Source organism: Canis lupus, chromosome 23 (assembly GCF_048164855.1).
Source record: "Canis lupus baileyi chromosome 23, mCanLup2.hap1, whole genome shotgun sequence".
NCBI lineage: Eukaryota > Metazoa > Chordata > Mammalia > Carnivora > Canidae > Canis > Canis lupus.
In genome coordinates this window covers 10,018,182-10,038,612 of record NC_132860.1, presented here as the reverse complement: position 1 = coordinate 10,038,612, position 20,431 = coordinate 10,018,182, and the positions used below count along the sequence as shown (strand labels likewise).

Sequence of the window (20,431 nt, the reverse complement as noted above, 5' to 3'; positions counted from 1 at the left end):
GTCTTTGTACTTGCTATTCCTCCTTCCTGTTCTTCTACCTAACTAGCTCCTACCCATCTTTTAGACATCTGTTCAAAGACTTCTTTAAGAGAGACATTCTCGGGCAGCCTCAGTTGCTCAGCGGTTTGGTGCCGCCTTCAGCCTGGGGCGTGATCCTGAGTCGGGCTCCCTGTGTGGAGCCTACTCTCCCTCTGCCTCTCTCTCTCTCTCTCTCTCTCTCTCATGAGTAAATAAATAAAATCTTAAGAGAGACATTCTCTAACCTCTCTATCTGAAGTGGTTCCTGCTCTCTCTCCATGCAGTCCTTATATCCTGCCGCCCTTTTATTTTTTTCATACCCCTTGTCATTTTCAAAAGTGATCTCAATAGAGTAGAAGTTTTGTGACGGTGACTCTCGTTTACTGACCTATCCCCTGCACATGACACGTAATAGGTATTCAGTAATTATTTGCTGAATGAATGGCATATGAGTCTTTAAGATTTTTTAAATTTATTTATGAGAGACAGAGAGAGGCAGAGACACACAGGCAGAGGGAGAAGCAGGCCCCATGCAGGGAGCCCAACATGGGACTCGATCCCAGGTCTTCAGGATCAGGCCCTGGGCCGAAGGCAGTGCTAAACTGCGGAGCCACCCGGGCTGCCCGGCATGAGTCTTTTTATAATCTTTTCCCTTTTTAGCCCTATGTCTCACCAATCCCTGGTCCACCCTTCATTCCAGGTGTATTGCTGACCAGGAAAACCCTATGACACATATGTATTATGTTGCTTGTACACCTATATTTAAGCAGTTTCCTCTCCCTGAAATGTTACTGTATTCGTGTCTGGCTTGCAAGCACTTGATCAATTTATGGTGCTCCATGAAGCTTTTTTGAACCTATCTCTGCTCTCCGGTGGGATAGACTACTTCCTCTGTTGCAGCACTTAACTATGTGTAACTGGCTTATAGCCTAGCACCCTGCTAACTAGTGTTCTGGCTCCTTTGGCACGAGGTCTTAACAACTTTCTGTCTACATGTTTGAAAATATCTATCTGTTTCTTAAATACTTATTTTTACAGAGCTTGGAAAAGTTGATTACCCTTGCTTAGACTAATACTTACTAAAAAGTTATAAAGCCAGAATTTGACTCCATATCTACATGACTCCTAAGTCTATGCCTTTTTTTCTAATTCTATGCCTGTATTCTAATTCTTCATTTAATATTTTGCTAACTATATCCAAAACAGCTCTTCTAAAAAAAAAAGGAAAGAAAGAAAGAAAAACACGGTTCAGGGTGCCTGCCTGGCTCAGTCAGTGGAGCATGCAATTCTTGATCTCAAGGTTAGAAGTTTGAGCGCCACACTGGGTGTAGAGATGACTTAAAATCTTCCTTTAAAAAATGGGTGGTTTAAGATTATTTTTATCATGCTAGAAGAAGGAGCATGTTGTATTTTTTTGTGTGTATGTAACTTGTTAAATATTTACCTGTAAAAATTGAGTAACGCAAAAAAACAAAATTTGAGTAATGCTCAGAATTAATATAGTCCCATCATCCAGAAAACTTTTTCAGCTAGGCATCTCTCTCATAATGGATAAGAAAACCAGAACTTTATTTTTAATCTTCTAAATTGTTTCTCATAGGGCTATGGCATTTCTTCTGTGCCATCTACTTCTAATTCTAAATCCATAAAGGAGAATAGTAATGCTGCCATCATCAAGAGGTTTAACCATCACAGTGCCATGGTCCTTGCAGCAGGTCTCAGGAAACAGTTAAGTATACATGCAAAGGTGCAATAACTGGGCTTTTCAAGGTAACCAGATGGAGTTGTGTTGTTCTGATTTTTAACATTTTCCCCCTTTGTTTTAAGAGAAGCACAAAATGAACAAAATGGTGAACCCAGCAGCATCGATGGAAATTCTGGAGATGCAGATTGCTTCCAGCCTGCAGTCAAAAGGGTATGGGTAAAAAGTTCAGAAGGTTTAGAGCTCAAGTTTCTCCAGATAACCTTGTATAACTATTAGTACTTTATGTTAACCCTAGATTATTTCAAATGACTCAGTTCTTCTGACCAAGACGTTAAGCATTTGGCATAAATTATAGAACGTTTTAAAGAATACTTTGTTGGTTTTTAACTTGCCAGCCCACTTTCCATGCATTCCTGTCTGTTAACTGTTCTTACTGGTTTTGTTCTCTTTTTTTTCCTTCACATGTACACATACACACATATTGACATACAGTTTGTGTTCTGGGCAAGAGTATTCAACAAAGGCAATATGACAGGAAGAAAAACTAAAGGTTTGTGTATATGATTTTAAAAGATAGGATTTGGGCCTCTTTTAAACAGCATATCAGAATTAGAAATGTGTTCTCATTAAATATTGAAGTAATCATTTGGGGCGTTTGGGGAGTATGGACAGAATTATCTACTTCCATATTTTTTCCTTCAACTTTGCCAAGCTACTCTCTCTCCAATTTTTTTTTCTCTCCCAATTTTTTAAGTTCTTCCCTAATTATAAATATAAACAGCAATCAAGCAATGTGTATTAAAATTTTAGTGGTTTATGCACTTAATTCCATTTTGGGGACAGTATTCATTTTGGACAGTTATTTTAAAAGGTAAAGGTGTGCAAATATTTAAATGCACATACCTATTATAGTATTATAACAAAGTAGCAAACATCCTAATAATATATCTGCCCATACAATGGAGATTGATGCAGCCATGAATAACTTGAAAAGGATTACTGACATACTAAATTAAAAAGAGTTCACATATGCCATAATTAGTTCATAAAAAATTATATTCAAGAAACCATTTTTGAGTCACTGAAAATATTAGGGGGTGGGAAACAAAAAAGGATAAGAGTTCTTATCCTTTATGAGTTTAGTGTCTGTAGGGAACACAAAATCAAAAGTGTTTCAGAATAAAACTTGAAGTATAGCAATTATGTTATTTAAAGTAGGAATCAAAAATAAAGTAGGAATCAAGAAAATAAAAATTCATGAATTAAGTAAATACAAAGTTCACAGAACAGGCTATGTAGTACAATTTCACATGTAAAAAAAAGTTTATGAACTTTTTTAAAAGGCCTTCAAAAATTCGCTAAATGGTTTTCTTTCCATAAAAGAATTATGAATGAGTCTTACACTTTAGTTCATTTTTTAGTAACTTAATATGTTTCTACAGGCATATACACTTTTAAAATTAACAAAGCCGGTGATACCTTGGTGGCTCCTTCGATTAAGTGTCTACCTTCGGCTTAGGTCATGATCTCAGGGTCCTGGGATTGAGCCTCAGGTTGGGCTCCCTGATCAGTGGGTTGTCTCCTCCCTCTCAACCTCCCCCTTTCTCATACTTTTGCTTTCTCTCTCTCTCAAATGAATAAATTAAAAAACCTTTAGGGGATCCCTGGGTGGCTCAGTGGTTTAGCGCCTGCCTTTGGCCCAGGGCGCGATCCTGGAGTCCCAGGATCGAGTCCCACATCAGGCTCCCGGCATGGAGCCTGCTTCTCCCTCCTCCTGTGTCTCTGCCCCTCTCTCTCTCTCTCTCTCTCTCATAAATAAATAAATAAATCTTTAAAAAAATAAAAAATAAAAAACCTTTAAAATTAACAAAGCCTGGGCAGCTCAGGCAGTTAAGCATCTGCCTTTGGCTCAGGACATGATTCTAGGGTTCTGGACTTAAGCCTCCCGTTGGACTGTCTGCTCAATGGGGGAGCCTGCTTCTTCCTCTCTGCTCGCACTGCCCATCATCCTGCTCCTGTTCTCTTTCTCTTGAATAAATAAATAAAATCTTGTAAAAAAAATAATAAATTCTATACCTGAAAACGAAGACTGTACCATATACTAACTGGAATTTAAATGAAAACTTAAAATGAAAAAATATTCTATTGGCTTTGTTAATTTTTTTTAAGATTTATTTATTTATTTATTTGAGAGTGTGCATGAGCAGAAGGGAGGGGCAGAGGGAGAGGCAGACCCCCTGCTGAGCACGGAGCACAGCACTGGGTTCTATTCCAGGACCCCAGGGCTCCAGGATCATGACCTGAGCTGAAGGCAGCCACTTAAGTGCCTGAGCAGTCCAGGCACCCCTACAATTTAGTGATTCGATACTTATATATAATACCCAGTGATCATCACAAGTGCACTCCTTTAAAAAATATCTTATTTATGAGTTGAATAGTTTTTTTTTCTGATTAAGAAAAGTGAAAATAAAATGAAAGTTACAGAGAGGAGTTTAAGATGAAATCTAGGAAGTGATGCTTTTCTTTGCAGTACGATTACACTAAGTACATTTGACAGTTGGTAATTAAAGAGTTGTTAAAAATAAAATCATGGTAATTAAAAATCATGGTTTGTGTGGATTTTCACAGTGTTCAATAATGCTGACTCTAGACATTATTTGAAATCAGTAGTTTGAAATAAATGGTCTGATGAATGTTCTGTACAAGGGTTTTATAGAATGAGAGATTCTGAAGTAAGAGTATTTTTATGGAGTTTTCGGTTAGGTATGAGAATCAGGTCATCGAATGAGACTTTGGCAAAAGTATGGGATTTGGGTTATCATGGGAGGTTAGAAAGGAATATGACTTAGGTGAAGCAACAGCAGGGGTAGAAATGAGCTTGATTTATGTGAAAATTAATGAAGATTTCTATATGCCTTGAAGTTGGTAAAAGGGTATAGATTTGAGAAAAAAAATTCTGGGTTTAGGTAAAGTGGGACTGGTGAATGTGTTAATTCTGAATATTGTGTTCCTATACTACGAGGAGAATATTCAAACTGTCCAAACAGGGGTAATTTCAGATACTAAGTTTTCAGGTTATTTAATAACCTAAATATTTTGATCCTAGTCTTGGTAGCTATAGATGAAGGTTTGACCAGATGAATTTCACAGCTATGTAAAGGATGAAATGTAGAATTATTTTCACAAATAGCCATATGTAGATTGCTTTATTTCTTTTATAATTAACATATAGGCTGTAGAAATTTAGCAGTCTGTTACTACTAGTACAGGAGAAAACAGATTAGTATAACCAAAATAGAGAGTACAGAAACCAAAATAGTACAGAAGTAAACCCAAATACCTGGAAGAATTAAATATACATGATAAACATGCTATTTCATAATGCATAGGAAATGACATTATTCTATAAATGCTGTTGGGAGAACTGTTAAAACAACTCAGATTCCTTATTCCACAATAAATCTTAAGTGGATCAAAGGCAAAAGATTTAATCCACAGAATAATAAGTAAGAAAGAAATAAAACCAAAAAAAAAAAAAAACACGCAAGTAAAAGTATTTACAGCACATACAATAAATTAGTCTTACTTATTTGGTAGAAAAATAGTAAAATACACCATCTTCACCTGTCAGACTGCTAAAAACTGGAAGTTCAGTAATACTTAAGATGTGTAGGAAGTGTACTTCAGAGTGTAGGAAGAAAACAGGTACTCTGTGAGTGGTTGGTGAGAAAATGAGTTCAACAAGTTGTAGAGCATTCATTTCTAGGAATCGAATCTCATGGTGGGAAGACTTCATATTTTACTCTCTGTATAGTGGTACTTTTTCAGTCACATTTATTACTTTTGTACGGAAAAGTTAACATAAAAAGTGCTATATTGATAATTACAGGCAAAGTTACAAGAGTCCATTGAATATGAAGACTTGGGAAAAAATAATTCCATAAAAACGATTGCACTAAACCTCAAGAAGTCAGATAGGTAAGTTTGGTCAATATCAAATTAACTTAAGGCACAACAGTTCTATAACACAAGTCACTGCAGAGTATATTCTGCAAGTGTAGCACCCAAGTTTTCTATCCCTTTGTTACCATAAAAATACAGTATCTTCTTCCCTTGAAAATTTACTTTGGGGATCCCTGGGTGGTGCAGCGGTTTAGCGCCTGCATTTGGCCCAGGGCGCGATCCTGGAGACCCGGGATCGGATCCCATGTCGGGCTCCCAGTGCATGGAGCCTGCTTCTCTCTCTGCCTGTATCTCTGCCTCTCTCTGTCTCTCTCTCTCTCTCTCTGTGTGACTATCATAAATAAATAAATAAATAAAAATTAAAGAAAAAATAAAAGACAAATTCAAAATTATTTTTAAAAAAAATTACTTTGTGCATTTCAGAAAAGGATGCTAAATGATAAAAGCTAAGATAAAAAGGTGGTTCTCTGTGCTATTTTTTTATTACCCCCATAAAAATTGAGTTACTTTATTGAAATCTGTTTAAATATATTGTTTTTTCCTTTGGGGACAACTTCTATGAAGACTGCTAAAATATTTGAAGGGCAAATGTTGAGCGCCTTTATTCTGTGTGATGAGTAATTTCTTTATTCTTTGCTAATCTTCAGGTATTATCACGGTCCAACTCCAATCCAGTCACTACAATATGCAACAAGTCAGGACATTATTAATTCTTTTCAAAGTATTAGGCAAGAAATGGAAGCTTATACACCCAAATTAACTCAGGTATGTGACTTGTACAGTTTGAAAACCAGAATTCCCATAGTTCTTTCCTCCGTTTATAAGCACAACTGTATTGAACTATATAAACTGTTTTAATTGGGTTTAAAGGCATATTTCTGCTAAATAGATTTTAAAATAATCAAGAGGTAGGGAAAAAAAGATATTTGGCATACTCAAGAAGCATTTGAAGTTAAGATGTAATGAAAAATAACATAAGTTTTGTGATTGCTAATTTTTTCCTTCCACATACCCAGTGTTATTGGGAAAATTTCCCAGATTTCCGAAACACTCCTGGACATCACTATCTAGATATTCTGCATGACCTCAAACTAGAATATATAAAATAGAGCTTATTATCAGGTCTTTATTTTCTTATTCATACTTAAATTCTTCGGCAAGTTCTGTCCATTCTTCAGTATTTCTTGATTCCCACAACGTTGGTTTAAACACACTGAATCAATTTTCCGCAATGCCTCTACAGGTTATCTTTCTAAAAACAGAAATTTAATCTTATCACCCTGCAGCTTAAAACCTTTACTGTCCCCTTTCATTGACATAGGAATTGTCTGAATGCCTTTATCTGGTGTGCCAGAGCCTTTACGTTGTGGCCCGGATTCACATCTCCAGTTTGCATTCCAGCTGTATCTCCACCATTCCCTTCCACACACAACCAAGAGTCTTCTCTCCAGCCTAACACACTAAACTACCTAGAAAACAGAGAAAGCTCAGGCTTTCTCTCTTCTTAGAATGCCCTTAGTCTGTTCTGCCCCTAATAATAATTATTCAAAACTCAGCTCAGATTTCATTATCTCTGTAAAGCAATTCTCAGCATGCCCAGAACAAGTTTTGGGGCAGGGCATGGGGGCATGTCTGTTTTTGTAAACCCCGAGGCAGAGTTCATACATGTTTTATAATACTTGTCACGTATTGGAACTTACTTTTTGCTTTTTATTTTGCAGTAATCTCAAATTTACAGCAAGTTGCCAAAAGAATGTTTTCTGGCCTATTTTGAGATTAGAAACTCTGAAATATTTCAGTTTGTATTTCCTAAAACAAAACATTCCTCATAAATAACACAATATAATTACAGAAATGATAAGTTAACACTGATAAAGCATTGTTATTCTTTAGGTCTTATACAAAAATGTTACCAGTTGTATCAGCAGTGTCCCTCACAGCAAAGAAAACTTTTTTGGTCCAGCATCCAAGTCAGGTTCCAAGTTGTATTTGGTTCTCTCGTATCCCTTTAGTCTCCTTTCAAATGGAATCGTTTTACAGTTTCATGGTCTTGATATTTGAGTAGAGCCAGTTTTAAGATTTTATTTATCTATTTCAGAGAGAGAGAGACAGAGAGCATGATGAGTGGGGAGGAAGGGCAGAGGGAGAAGCAGACTCCCCACTGAGCCTGATGCAGGACTCAATCCCAGGACCCTAAGATCATGATCTGAGCCAAAGGGAGAGGCTTAACCCATTGAGCCACCCAGGTGCCCCTTGAGCAATACTTTTAAGACTATGTAAATATTCTGTTTCTTATCAAACTATTACCCACAGTTTTTTAGAATCCATTTTTTATTCTTACCAGAAACAATACCATGGTAGTTAAATGGTGACTTTTTGTTGTTGTTGTTGTCTTTGAGAGAGTGCACAAGCAGTGGGAGGAGCAGAGGGAAAGGGAGAGAGAATCTTAAGAGTTGGACGCCCAACTGACTGAGCCACTCAGGTGCCCCAAATGGTGATTTTCTAATCCCATTATTCCTTCTACATTTATCATTTGACACTTTGCTAAGATGAAGAGCTTGCCTTTCCGTCTCTTGCATTTATTTATATCAGAATGGATTCATGGGTTCTTACATTATTTTCTGGGTTATTAACTGTTGCTGTCTTTTTGTTAAACTAAGGTATAATTTACATGCAGTAAATTATAAAATGTACATTTTTTTAGTCTCTTTTGCAAATTTTAATAAACATATGCAGTTCGGTAACAACCAACACAAGTCAAAAAGCAGTTTTGTCACCCCCAAAAGTGTACCCATGCCTCTTTGTAGTAATTAGTACCTTCCCATGCCCCTCACACTGGCTCCTGTATCTTTCTGATGATTTCTTCATCAATTTTTGAGTACCTTACTTTATGGAACAATGAGATCTTCCAGGTTCATCTTATGCTTTCTCTGCCCCAGCCACAGAATCTTCTTTAGTGCTGCGTAGATTTAGAAGCCAAAGATCTGGGGATGCCTGGGTGGTGCAGTCAGTTAAATGCCACACTCTTGATTTCTGGGGTCTTGGTATCAGCATGGTGTGATTGAGCCCTAAGTCGGACTCTGCCCTCAGTGCGGAGCCTGCTTGGGATTCTCTCTCTTGGTGTAGAATTTAAAAAGAAAGAAACAAAGACCTGGGTGCAGTGTTTTCATTGCTTTTGGGGTATCATTTACTGCTAGTGTTATTGTCCCTTCCATGACCAGAGCTGAGAAATATAGGTATGTACATATATGCACACGTAATACATTTGAGATTATTTGACTACTTTTTTTCTTCTTGGTATATAACTGCCCAACATCTGGCCCTTGGGCCCAGATAGACTCTCCTGGTTGTTTTTAAGCTGTGGTCAATCTTAGATATTTAAAGTTTTCCCCACATCCACTCTGCATCCCCAAAATGATTTAATATCTAAGACACATGAATTGACTCAGGAATGCCCAGGAAGTTATCTCTCCTTGGGTGTGTGTACCTGAGTGCAGCCCATGGCTAGTCAGCAAACTCAACAATCAGTGAAACTTCTGGGTCCAACACATTAAATTTCTGACAAAAAGAAATAGGAATAACATGAACTCCCATGTTCTCTTCACTCATTGTTGTCATGTCCTGTACCCTTAGGCCAGGTTGAAAATTTATTTTCAGCCAGTCCCTTATACCCATAGATTTCTACTTGCAAAAACATCATTGAAAAGCCTTGCACATACTAGCCCTGCACTTGAACTATTCAACAAATTATTTGTTCCTCTATAACCACAGTGCCTGGCACTTGTTAAGCATTCACTGAATACATAGGTCAATTATTTCCTTAACTATTGATACTGATACAGTGGGGAGTATGTTTTTTTCCCCTTTTGGCAAGGTATATTCACTCCTTTGGAAAACGGCAAACGGCTCTGTTTTCTCCTCCCCCCCCCTCCCCCCCCCGCTACCGGCTAGTACACGTTATATTGTTTTTGCTTGTTTTCTTAAACTCAATTTTACCTTCATTGGTAAAAGTTCACAAGTTTAGTTGAGTTGGTGCTTAAGAAAGTGCTTTACTAGCCAAAGTGTGAGTTTTGAGTTCTATAGACTTGTTTCGCTGGAAGACTGGTAGGTATTTTTTTCTGGCCTCATGCAAAATAATTCACTCTGGCTGCTATAAATTGTATACTGTTAGTACAGGAATAAAGATGTACTGAATGTTTTGCTGTAAAACAAGTAAGAAAGATGGCAAGAAGAGAAAAACCACTTTTCTGTGTCTTCATTTCTTTCAGGTTCTCTCAAGTAGTGCTGCCAGTAGTACTATCACAACGCTGTCACCTGGAGGAGCACTTATGCAGGGAGGGACACAGCAAGCCATAAACCGTATGTGCTGGGCCACTTTCTTTGCTGTCCCTTTACTTAAATAAACTCTAAAGAGCAAGTTGAGAGGAATGCAAAAATTATATTCTGTTTTTTGGGAGCATTTCTGGAACTTATGTTTTTATGCGTATAGATCCTACTTAGACAAGAGTTAGGTTTCATTAATTATCTTAATATTACAAACAGCAGTACATTGCTAGTCTCCTTAATCATACTAAAAGCTTTCTTTTTTACTTTCCAGCCTCCTAGAATAAAAGGAAACCTGAAAATTATTCCAAAATCTAAGGGAATTTAAATTTTAAGATCTGTTAGCCACAAAATCATTAACTTATCTCTGAATAGCACATCCTGGTTTAGCATTGGCAAAGAACACATGATCATATTTATTTTGTGAGTGATCGTTCTTTCAGAGACTATACATATGTGGAAATAACTTTTATCCAATTCTTTCTTCTGCAGAGATGGTGCCAAATGATATTCAGTCTGAATTGAAACACCTTTATGTGGCTGTTGGGGAACTTCTACGGCACTTCTGGTCCTGCTTTCCTGTTAATACACCATTCCTAGAAGAAAAGGTCAGAATAATTCCAAACAGCCAGCTCTCTGGTAGTATGACTTAGTAGGGTGTTATTTTGAAATCAAAATTGTATTGAGTATTTACCATGTGCTAGACATTCAGATAACTACTTGCATATGTTAATTTAAGCCTACAGCATCTTAATGGAGTAGGTTTTGAAACCCATTTTATAAATAAACTTGAGATCCAGGCCATTTCTATAACCTATAGTTGGACATCTTAAAACTTGTGTCTAGCTCGAATCCACTAGGAGCAATGAAGGACAGAGACCCAAAACAAGTTATATATGTAAAATTATTTATTTGGTATATTTTTTAGAGGTAGCGAAATTCAAACTGAGCCTGACAACAAATACAGCACTAGCTATATAACACTAAACACTAAAATCCTTTTTTAACCAATTAAAGGACAGTTGACAAATAGAAAATATATATAGTATTAATAGTAGTAATTGAACTGTATAGATTGCTCTTTTAAACAACCCTCTAAAAAAAAAAAAAAGATTAAATGCCCCATTAAAAATAATAGTCAAAAGATTTTTAACAGGCACCTCACTAAAGAATGCACTTGGCTCAGCAAACCTAAGAGGACATTTTCATACTCCCTAGTATTCAAATAATCTTCAAAGCTACAGTGAAAGAGCATTTTTTTTATCTATGGTTTTTAAAAGAACAAAAAATTTAAAATGATCTGTGATGGCCAGGTTGCTAAGAGTCCTTTCTTCCATTAAACTTGTACTACCTTGTTTAAAAAATGTTTTGACCCAGAAATTCAGTATTCAGGAATTTAATATAAATTCCTAAAGCCAATTAATCTATTTAAAAAAAAGTAACCTTCCTGTGTTTCTATCTTACCTCCCATAGGTTCTCTAAGATTTCTCTAATTTATTTCTGTCATCGTCTTTAGGTAGTGAAAATGAAAAGTAATTTGGAGCGATTTCAAGTTACGAAGCTCTGCCCATTCCAAGAAAAAATTCGGAGACAGTATTTAAGCACAAATGTAAGGCAACAATGTGATTTTGGCCTGATTTTCTTTCTCTGTGTCACAAAATTATGAAATTAATTTTGTTTTCATGTGAGTGAGTAGATAAATTGGGTTCATTTGTTTTTTCTATTGCTCAGAGTACAGTTTGTTTTTTTTAGTTTTTGTTTTGTTTTGTTTTGTTTTAGTAATCTCTGTACCCAGTGTGGGGCTCTCTCTCACTCAGGAGCTTCTCAAGGGTACTATTTTTTAAATGAAAATGTATCATACATTCAAGAGTATATAAAATACGTAACACTTCAAAACAAGGATCTACCCATAAATTGCCATAAGAAATGGAACAATACCAGTACCCATAGGTATTCCCTATCCAGTTGCCTACCCCTCCTTCACAGTCTTCCAAGGCCACAACTAACCCAGGCATTTATAATAATGAACTCCATGGGTTTAAGTTTGTTTTAAGTAAGCTCTATGGGGCTTGAACTCACAATCCTAAATCAGGAGTTACTGCTCTGCCAATTGAGCCAGTCAAGGAGCTCTAATCATCTCTGTGCTTTGTTTTATAGATCTAGAAACCTATATATATGTTCCTAAAAAATTATTATTTTGAAAACTTAACCCTGCCAAGAAAGGCAGAATTGCTACTCTGTAACAGTAAACCTTAGAGTTGCTGCCTAATGGTCTGCCTTCACCTACCCTAATTGCTTACAGCAGCGCAGGCCTGGGGGTGAGGTAGTGGGTGAAAAGTGTCACTTTGTGCTCAGGATTTTTAACATTGTTTTTAATGCAAGGCTAGAGCAACCACTCAAGATGGGGTTTTTTTGTATGTGTTATGCAATTCCCTCTGAGATGACTGGGAAAGAAGAATATATACAATTTTAGGATTTAGTATTTCAGTAAATGGGCTAATCAAAAGGAGGAGTTTTATAATTGAAAGCTGAAAATTCTTTGTCAGTAAGGTTTTTTAGTATTTATTCCCTAAACATTCTACATGGTTTGTCTCAGAATAGAATTATAGTACTAAAAATCAGGAAGGAAACTTGAAGTTCCTTCCTATATGAGAGCAAGGACAGCACATGGGTTTCAATTTATGTGTTGTCTTCTCGGTTGTAACTGCCTGGAACACTAGAAAAAAGGATTCTGAAGCCCCGTGCATACATAACCTCAAAGATGTTGAAGGTTTGGTTCCAGATCACCTCAGTAAAATGATTCAAATGAATTTTTCTGTTTCCTAGTGCATGTAAAAATTGTTTACATTCTCTTATAGTCTATTAAATATCCAATAACTGGGATCCCTGGGTGGCTCAGCGGTTTAGAGCCTGCTTTTGGCCCAGGGTGTGATCCTGGAGTCCCGGGATCGAGTCCCACGTCAGGCTCCCTGCATGGACCCTGCTTCTCTCTCTGCCTGTGTCTGCCTCTCTCTCTCTGTTTCTCTTGTGAATGAATAAATAAAATATTTTTTTAAAAGTATGCAATAACATTATATTTTTAGAAACATTGTACCTCCCTTAATTTAAAAATATTTTATGGCTAAAATTGCTATCCCCTGAACTTTCAGAGTCAATCTTTTTTGCTGGCGAAGGATCTTATTTCTGTGTTGGTGGCTGCTGAAGGTTGGGGTGGCTGGTAGCAGTTTTTAAAAATAAGAGCAGTGAAGTTTGCTTCAGAGTCACCCTTCTCAAATTCTGCTGCTGCTTTATCAGCTAAATTTATGTAATATTCTAAATATCCTGTTGTCATTTCAACAGTCTTCACAGCATCTTTACCAGGAATAGATTCCATCTCAGGAAACTACTACTATCTTTGCTCATCCCTGAGAAACAACTCCTCATTCATTCAAGTTTTATTATGAGATGGCAGTCATTTAGTCACATCTTCAGGCTCTACTTCTAATTCTAGTTCTCTTTCTATTTCCTTTACTTTGCAGTTACTTCTTCCAAATTCATGTTAATGTTGGTATTTTAACCTCTTCCCAGGAATCATGAGTATTCTTAATGGCATCTAGAACGGTGAATCCTTTCCAGAAGGCTTTCATTTTACTTCGCCTAGATCCATCAGAGTAATCCCTGTCAATGGCAGCTATGGCCTTAGGAATTGTATTTCTTAAATAATTAGACTTAGGAGTCAGAATTACTCCTTAACTTACAGGCTACGGAATAAATAAATGTTGGGTTAGCAGGCATGGAAACAACATTCATCTTGCACATCTCCATCGGAGCTCTTGAGTGACCAGGTACATTGTCAAAGTCACCAACTGCATTAGCTCCTAATAAGAGAATCAGTGTGTCCTTTGAAGTTTTGAAGCCTGGCACTGACTTCTCTCTAGCTATGAGAGTCGTGGATGTCATATTCCAGTAGAAGGCTGTTTTGTCTATATTGAAAATCTATTGGTTAATTTAGCTGCATTTGTTAATTAACTTAGCTAGATCTTCTGGATAACCTGCTGTACCTTATACATCAGTACTTGCTGCTTCACCCTTGCACTTTGTTACAGAGATGGCTTCTTTCCTTAAAGGTAATGACCCAACTTTGATGGCTTTGGACTTTTCCTCTACAGTTTCTTCACTTCTCTCAGCCTTCATAGAACTGAAGAGAGTGACCTTCCTCTGCATTAGGCTTTGGCTAAAGGCAACGTTGTGACTGGTTTGAGCTTCTGTCCAGACCACTAAAACTTCATATCAGCAATAGACTGTTTTGCTTTCTTACCATTCATATTTTCACAGGAATAACAATTTTTTTTTCAAGAACTCTTCCTTTGCATTCACAACTTAGCTAACTGACACAGTGAGGCTTAGCTTTCATTCAGCCTGTTTCAACTTTCAACACCCCTTCCTCACTAAGAGGAAGTTTTGTTTTACCGTGGGAGTTGTGTGACTCTTCCTTTTTCACTTGAACACTTAGAGGCCATGGTAGGGCTATTAATTGGCCTATTTGCAGCATTGTGTGTCAGCAAATAGGGAGTTCTGAAGACAGGGGAGAGAGAGGGGAACAGCCAGTCAGTGCAGCCGTCAGAGGACACAGCATTTATCGATTTAAAGTTTACCATCTTGGGATCCCTGGGTGGCGCAGCGGTTTGGCGCCTGCCTTTGGCCCAGGGCGCGATCCTGGAGACCCGGGATCGAGTCCCACATCGGGCTCCTGGTGCATGGAGCCTGCTTCTCCCTCTGCCTGTGTCTCTGCCTCTCTCTCTCTCTCTCTCTCTGTGACTATCACAAATAAATAAAAATTTAAAAAAATAAATAAATAAAGTTTACCATCTTACAGGTATGCTTTATGGTGCCCCAAAACTAATTGCAGAAACATCAAAGTCAAACTGTCACAGATTACCATGAAAAAGTTTGAAATGTTGCAAGCATTACTAAAATGTGACACAGAGACACAAGGTGAATGAATGCTGTTGGGAAAATGGCTTTTCCCTGGTAGAGTCAGTTGATGCAGTGTTGCCCCAAATCTTCAATTTGCGATTAAAAAACCACTGAGAAGCATGATAAGCATAATAAAACAAGGTATGCCTGTACAACCTCACAAGAGGTTATGGCAATCATCTCTTCTCACTGGCACTATGGAACCACTGGTGCCCATCAAGCAAAATAAATGATTTTTATATACTTTCCAGACAACTAAATAGCATAATACTTTTTCTCCTTACCCCCACCCCCACCATAATGATAACAGATGGGGTGAATAAGTGTGTTGGTGTTTTTTTTTTATTCCATCTCAGATTGAATCTAAGTTATTGACATGCTAAAAGAATTAAGGACTTCCTGTCGCCATTGCATCCTGCCAGAACTGACTTGCAGACTTTATAAGACTGTTAGTTCCAACTACATAAATACTGTCCGTCTCCAAAGAAACAGATACTCCAAAGACATTTTCCTTCAGGAGTCTTTATCAACTTCAATCAGTGTGATCCTGTTGACCTTTAGTTATATCCATAGCAAGGGTAAAAATCTTTTTCTATTCAAGATGTATAGTTCTGACCTAAGGTGTGACATAATACTTACGTGAAGTACTGAATGACACCATTAAGATTTTCTTTAATTTACTGAGTAACATTGAAATTCCCTAACATTGGAGCTGGAAAAGACCGTAAAAAAAACATAGAAAAATACTTCACAAGATTGGCTGTGCAACAAAATTAGCTACAGGAGCTTTTGAACATAGATTCCTGATCTTGTGCCAGACCTGCTACATCAGAACCTTAAGGAGAGAGGGGTGCCTGTGTGGCTCAGTCAGTTAAGCACCTGCCTTCAGCTCATGATCCTGTAGTCCTGTAATGGAGCCCTGCATCAGATTCCCTGTTCAGCAGGAACTTCTCCCTCTGCCCCTGCCCCTGCTCATTCTCTCTCTCAAATAAATAAAAATCTGTTGTTTTTTGTAAAGATCTTCAGGAGAGTAAGGCATTTTTTTCAAATGTTCTATAAAATAATGTTGATGCCACCATCCTGTCCTTAGTCAACAGACTAATGTTTAAATCTAGAAACTATCAATCAGAGGATCCCTGGGTGGCGCAGCGGTTTGGCGCCTGCCTTTGGCCCAGGGCGCGATCCTGGAGTCCCGGGATCGAATCCCACGTCGGGCTCCTGGTGCATGGAGCCTGCTTCTCCCTCTGCCTATGTCTCTGCCTCTCTCTCTCTCTCTCTCTCTCTCTGTGACTATCATAAAAAAATAAATAAATAAAAAATCATCAGCTCTTGAAACTATCAATCAGTTCAGTACACCTCCCTCATTTGACAGAAGAAACTGAGGTCTAGAGCTCAGTTTCAACTTCCATGGTGTCCTATAGCTAGTTAATAACAGGCCAGACAGAGCAGATGAATGTCCAGCCTCTATCCCACCAGTGTGTCTGAAAATACCTCCACAAAGGGCTTGTAGGTTGCCTCATCGGAGTAATAGAAATGAGCTTGGAAACTATACTCTGAAGTATGTGCCAGATCTGGATCAGAACGGTTAACCTCCCCAGCCTTTGCCCAGTTATTGCTTAAGTGTCTTGCTTTGTTTTTCAGTTGGTAAGTCACATAGAAGAGATGCTCCAGACAGCCTACAACAAGCTCCACAAGTGGCAGTCACGGCGTCTGATGAAGAAAACGTGAAGTATCTGTGGCTCTCGCAGGTTTTGTGAAATTAAGAGAACTGTGACCTGCAGTGACTCTGGAAACCTGGCTAAGACATGCCGATGATCGCACAGAAGTGACAAACATCTGCACCATGCCAACTCTCGGAGCTGATGCTGTTGTTCTTGCACATTGTGAACTGAAAGGAAAGGAACTGTGACAAAACTCAAAGCTGAGGAGGTAAATTAAGGCAGAACCAAAATGAGCTAAGTTGCAGAGATAAATATATATATGTATATGTATATATACACATATATATATTTTAAAGAGACACTGTTTACTGCAGTTACTCAGGAACTGCTTTTGATTCACATTAAGCTGCTTTCAGAAATTAAAAAAAAAAAACTTTTTAAAAGGGTGCATTGATAAAATCTGAGGTTTGTTTTTTTTTCTTTGTAAATTTTTTTCCTAAGTTTATGGCACAGGGTACACCTTAAGTATTTCTCCTCCATCCTCCCCTTGGATCCTCAAGTTGTACTGAATTCTAATTATACCTTACATCAGCAAGTTAAAGAGAGTACTTTAAAGTAAAGCAGAAGGAGACTGTTGTTCAGCCATCAGGAAACAGTTATAGTCAGAAGACATCATTGGTCCTGTGTTTCCTACGGAAATAAGAAACAATAAATGTTGCACTGAATGTTTGTGGTTTGGAGTCCCTAAATAATTAAGAGGGAACATATTTGCAGAAAGTTGTGTGGGGTTTTTTTATGCAGAATTTTGTCAAAAGACAATGGCGCTGCATGTTTTTCTTTGAGTGCAAATGTACATTGCTAAGATTTTTTTTTAAGATGGCATGTGCTTTGAAAAGAGGAAATTGCATTTTTAAGAGTTTAAAAATCTTACGAGTGAGAAATATAAGAAATCTTACTTATTTTCACCTCTTTAGAAAAAAATAAAAGATGTTTCTCATATCTCCTTTTCTCCAGTATCTGACTGTTACTGTTCTTGGCGAATCGATAATCATTGCATAGTGACTGAAAAGCCTACATGCAAAAAAAAAACACATTCTTGTTTCTGGACTCATGCCATATTTTGTTCCTAATAGGATCAACTCACTGTTTAAGACTTCAGATGTATTAAAAATTACAGGAAAAAAAAAACTTTTTATAGGTACTGTTTTAACTGTTAACACATCTTGTGATTTCTCACGTGTGGTATTTACTCTGGTAGGCTACTCATTCTTTTTTAAAGCCATTGTACAAGCTGGCTGTCTTTCCTTTTTTTCTTGCTTTTTTAAAATTATTTTTGTATTGAAGTATAGTTGACATACAACGTTGTATTCCTTTCACGTGTACAACATAGTGATTCAGCAAGTCTACATGTTATGCTGTATGTTTGCCACAAGTGTAGCTACCGTCTGTCACCATTGATTACAGTACCAGTGACAATATTCTGTATGCAGTACCTCCCATCCTTGTGACTGATTATCTTTCATATAATGGCTACAAAGGGGTCAAAAACTTGGTCTTTGAACTGGTAAAAGAGAAGGGGCGACATCCCTTTCAGCTTCAGTCTTCCCATTTCTCCTTCAGATCAGAACAGTAATAGTGGAATCTCTTACACCTTACAGTTTTGCAAAGTGCTTTTCAAGTGTATTATCACTACAACTACTGTAAGCAATAGCAGTGGAGCAGGTAGAGAATGTTTGAAATGAAGAGTATGTATCTGTTGGGAAAGCCAAGTGTAAACAAATACCCTGTTGAGTACTCTTATTAAGTGATGGAAGTAACGGAGACTGAAGAGAGAAACCACTTTGGGGAACTGGGTAGGCTTTACTAAGGAGGTAATATTTTAGCTAAGCCTTGCAGGTTGAATAGGGAAAAGCATGATGAAGGTGTGAGGGCTTGGAAAGACCCCAGTGTGTTAGATTAGAAGGTTGGGAATGACCAGTAAATGACTGGGAAAATCAGTGTAATCCGGATTGTTAATGGCTTTGTATGCCAAGGTAAGAAATTCAAGACTTCATCCTTTAGGCATGGGTTATGTCAGAAAAAATTGTAAGTTTTTATGAAGGTTGGTTGGTTGGTTTTTAGATAAAGCCTGGCAGGTAGGAAGGCCAACCCCCTAAACATGCCAATCCAGACTGGAAACTAGGTCCAAATTAAAGAAGAGTTCTGGTAAATAGGAAGGGATGAGTAAAGACATTCTTAAGAAATGTGACCAAGTCTTACAGGAAATGAAGGATTTAAGGATGATTTCACCCGAGATAGCTCTCAATTTCATGTCTACCTTGCATTTAAAGTATCTTATCCTTGGAGTCTTTTCAAAGTGAACTTTGGCTGCCGTTTGGTCCTGTTACTTTCCTACCTTCTGATTGTGGAAAACGATCGCACCTTTCCGGCTGTATCTCACTTCATTCTCCACTTGGATGGAGATATAACCAGTGAAGTGGGTAGGTGTGACAGATAATTTTACAAATCAGAATAGATCGGGACGCGTGGTTGGCTCAGTGATTGAGCGTCTGCCTTTGGCCCAAGGTATGATCCCGGGGCCTGGGATGGAATCCCCCATTGGGCTCCCTGTATGGAGCCTGCTTCTCCCTCTGCCTGTGTCTCTGCCTCTCTCTCTCTTTCGTAAATAAATAAAATCTTAAGGAAGGAAGGGAGGGAGAGAGGGAGGGAGGAAGGAAGGAAGGAGAAAGAAAAGAAAAGAACTGGTTTAGATGTTAGGTGATGGGATTTACCTGAACTGCTAAGCTTTTGCAGTCCCTTAGGGATAAGATGCTTGTGAAGTTGGAAACTTTTATTCCCCAAGTCACGCCTCCATTGGCTAGATTTTCTTTTGACTTCCTTGCTATTTCTACCTCTGATTCTATTCTGTGTTGCTTTTATGGAAAATCACAGTAGTCTGCTTAATGGGTCCCATTAGCCCAGAGGGCTGCAGAATATAATAATGAAATCATAACCTGCCTTAGGAGAATTGACTGTCTCTTGGAAAGAAGTGGAAAGTCAGTAGTGCTGGTTTGCTTTGGATTTAAACTACAAAGTGAATTCTGTGTTGCGCTGCCCACTTCAGTCTTGAAGACTAAAGAATGCTTTAGCATCTGTACCTATAATGGTAATCATCCGTTATAACATCCAGGGGGAGAGTTGAATCCAGAAAGTGATTCCAGCCAGTATATATACCATCTGGAGCCAACAGTGGCCCTGGGATAGAAAGCTGCCTATTTTAAACTTAGATTTGCTGTCTCCAGTGTCAAGACTTGCATGGGATTCCTGAGTGTGTTAACCTCTGCCCTTTCCCAGTTTAGCTTCTTGAAGACTCAGCTGTTCTCCCAGTTTCTGAGGCCAAGGGAATATTAGTTATTTTCAGCTCTGAAGCTGTCCAGAGTTGGAGTATTGCCTAGAACCTGGTTCAGGAGTGATCAGCCTCAATTTGTAGTCCATGTTCTTGCTTGGGGGTATTAAAATCGTTGAAAAGACTTTAGAATTCCAGCTTCCATAACCACAGAATCCTGTTTCCATCATCTTTTTCATAGAGTTCGTAATACATAGGACAAACAAGGAATTGTACCTGCCAAGGCAAAGCCTCAGGTCCAGCTCCTCTCACTGCACCCCCCCCCCCCCATCTCAACAATACACTAAGAATACTACCTTTGGAACATACCCTCTCTGGCTACCTGGTAACCTGCCGTTTATTGGAGTGGCTGATAATAGGAATAGACTGAAGCTGAATATAAATTCTGGCTTAAATTTAAATTTTACTTTTCCATAGTCA

The 20,431-nt window shown here is 38.0% G+C and overlaps 1 protein-coding gene and 1 long non-coding RNA gene across 3 annotated transcripts in view; one reads left to right on the top strand and one right to left on the bottom strand.

The window, feature by feature from the left end:
• GTF2H1 (general transcription factor IIH subunit 1) overlaps window positions 1-17,625 on the top strand; it is a 36,634-nt gene extending 19,009 nt beyond the window's left edge. For both annotated transcript variants that reach the window (XM_072793858.1, XM_072793857.1), the window contains 8 exons: window positions 1,619-1,746; window positions 1,846-1,933; window positions 5,613-5,701; window positions 6,334-6,451; window positions 9,955-10,045; window positions 10,502-10,617; window positions 11,526-11,618; window positions 16,607-17,625. In XM_072793858.1, the coding sequence (XP_072649959.1) occupies window positions 1,619-1,746; window positions 1,846-1,933; window positions 5,613-5,701; window positions 6,334-6,451; window positions 9,955-10,045; window positions 10,502-10,617; window positions 11,526-11,618; window positions 16,607-16,693 (810 nt within the window). In that variant the 3' untranslated portion in view covers window positions 16,694-17,625. The remainder of the gene's footprint in view (window positions 1-1,618; window positions 1,747-1,845; window positions 1,934-5,612; window positions 5,702-6,333; window positions 6,452-9,954; window positions 10,046-10,501; window positions 10,618-11,525; window positions 11,619-16,606) is intronic.
• On the bottom strand, window positions 1,187-20,269 carry LOC140614704 (uncharacterized). The gene is made up of 4 exons (XR_012015495.1): window positions 20,228-20,269; window positions 17,209-17,697; window positions 7,600-7,775; window positions 1,187-1,919 (listed from the first exon to the last, which is right to left on the bottom strand). It is a non-coding gene; the product is annotated as an uncharacterized lncRNA (long non-coding RNA).
• Between the last annotated feature and the right edge of the window lie 162 nt (window positions 20,270-20,431).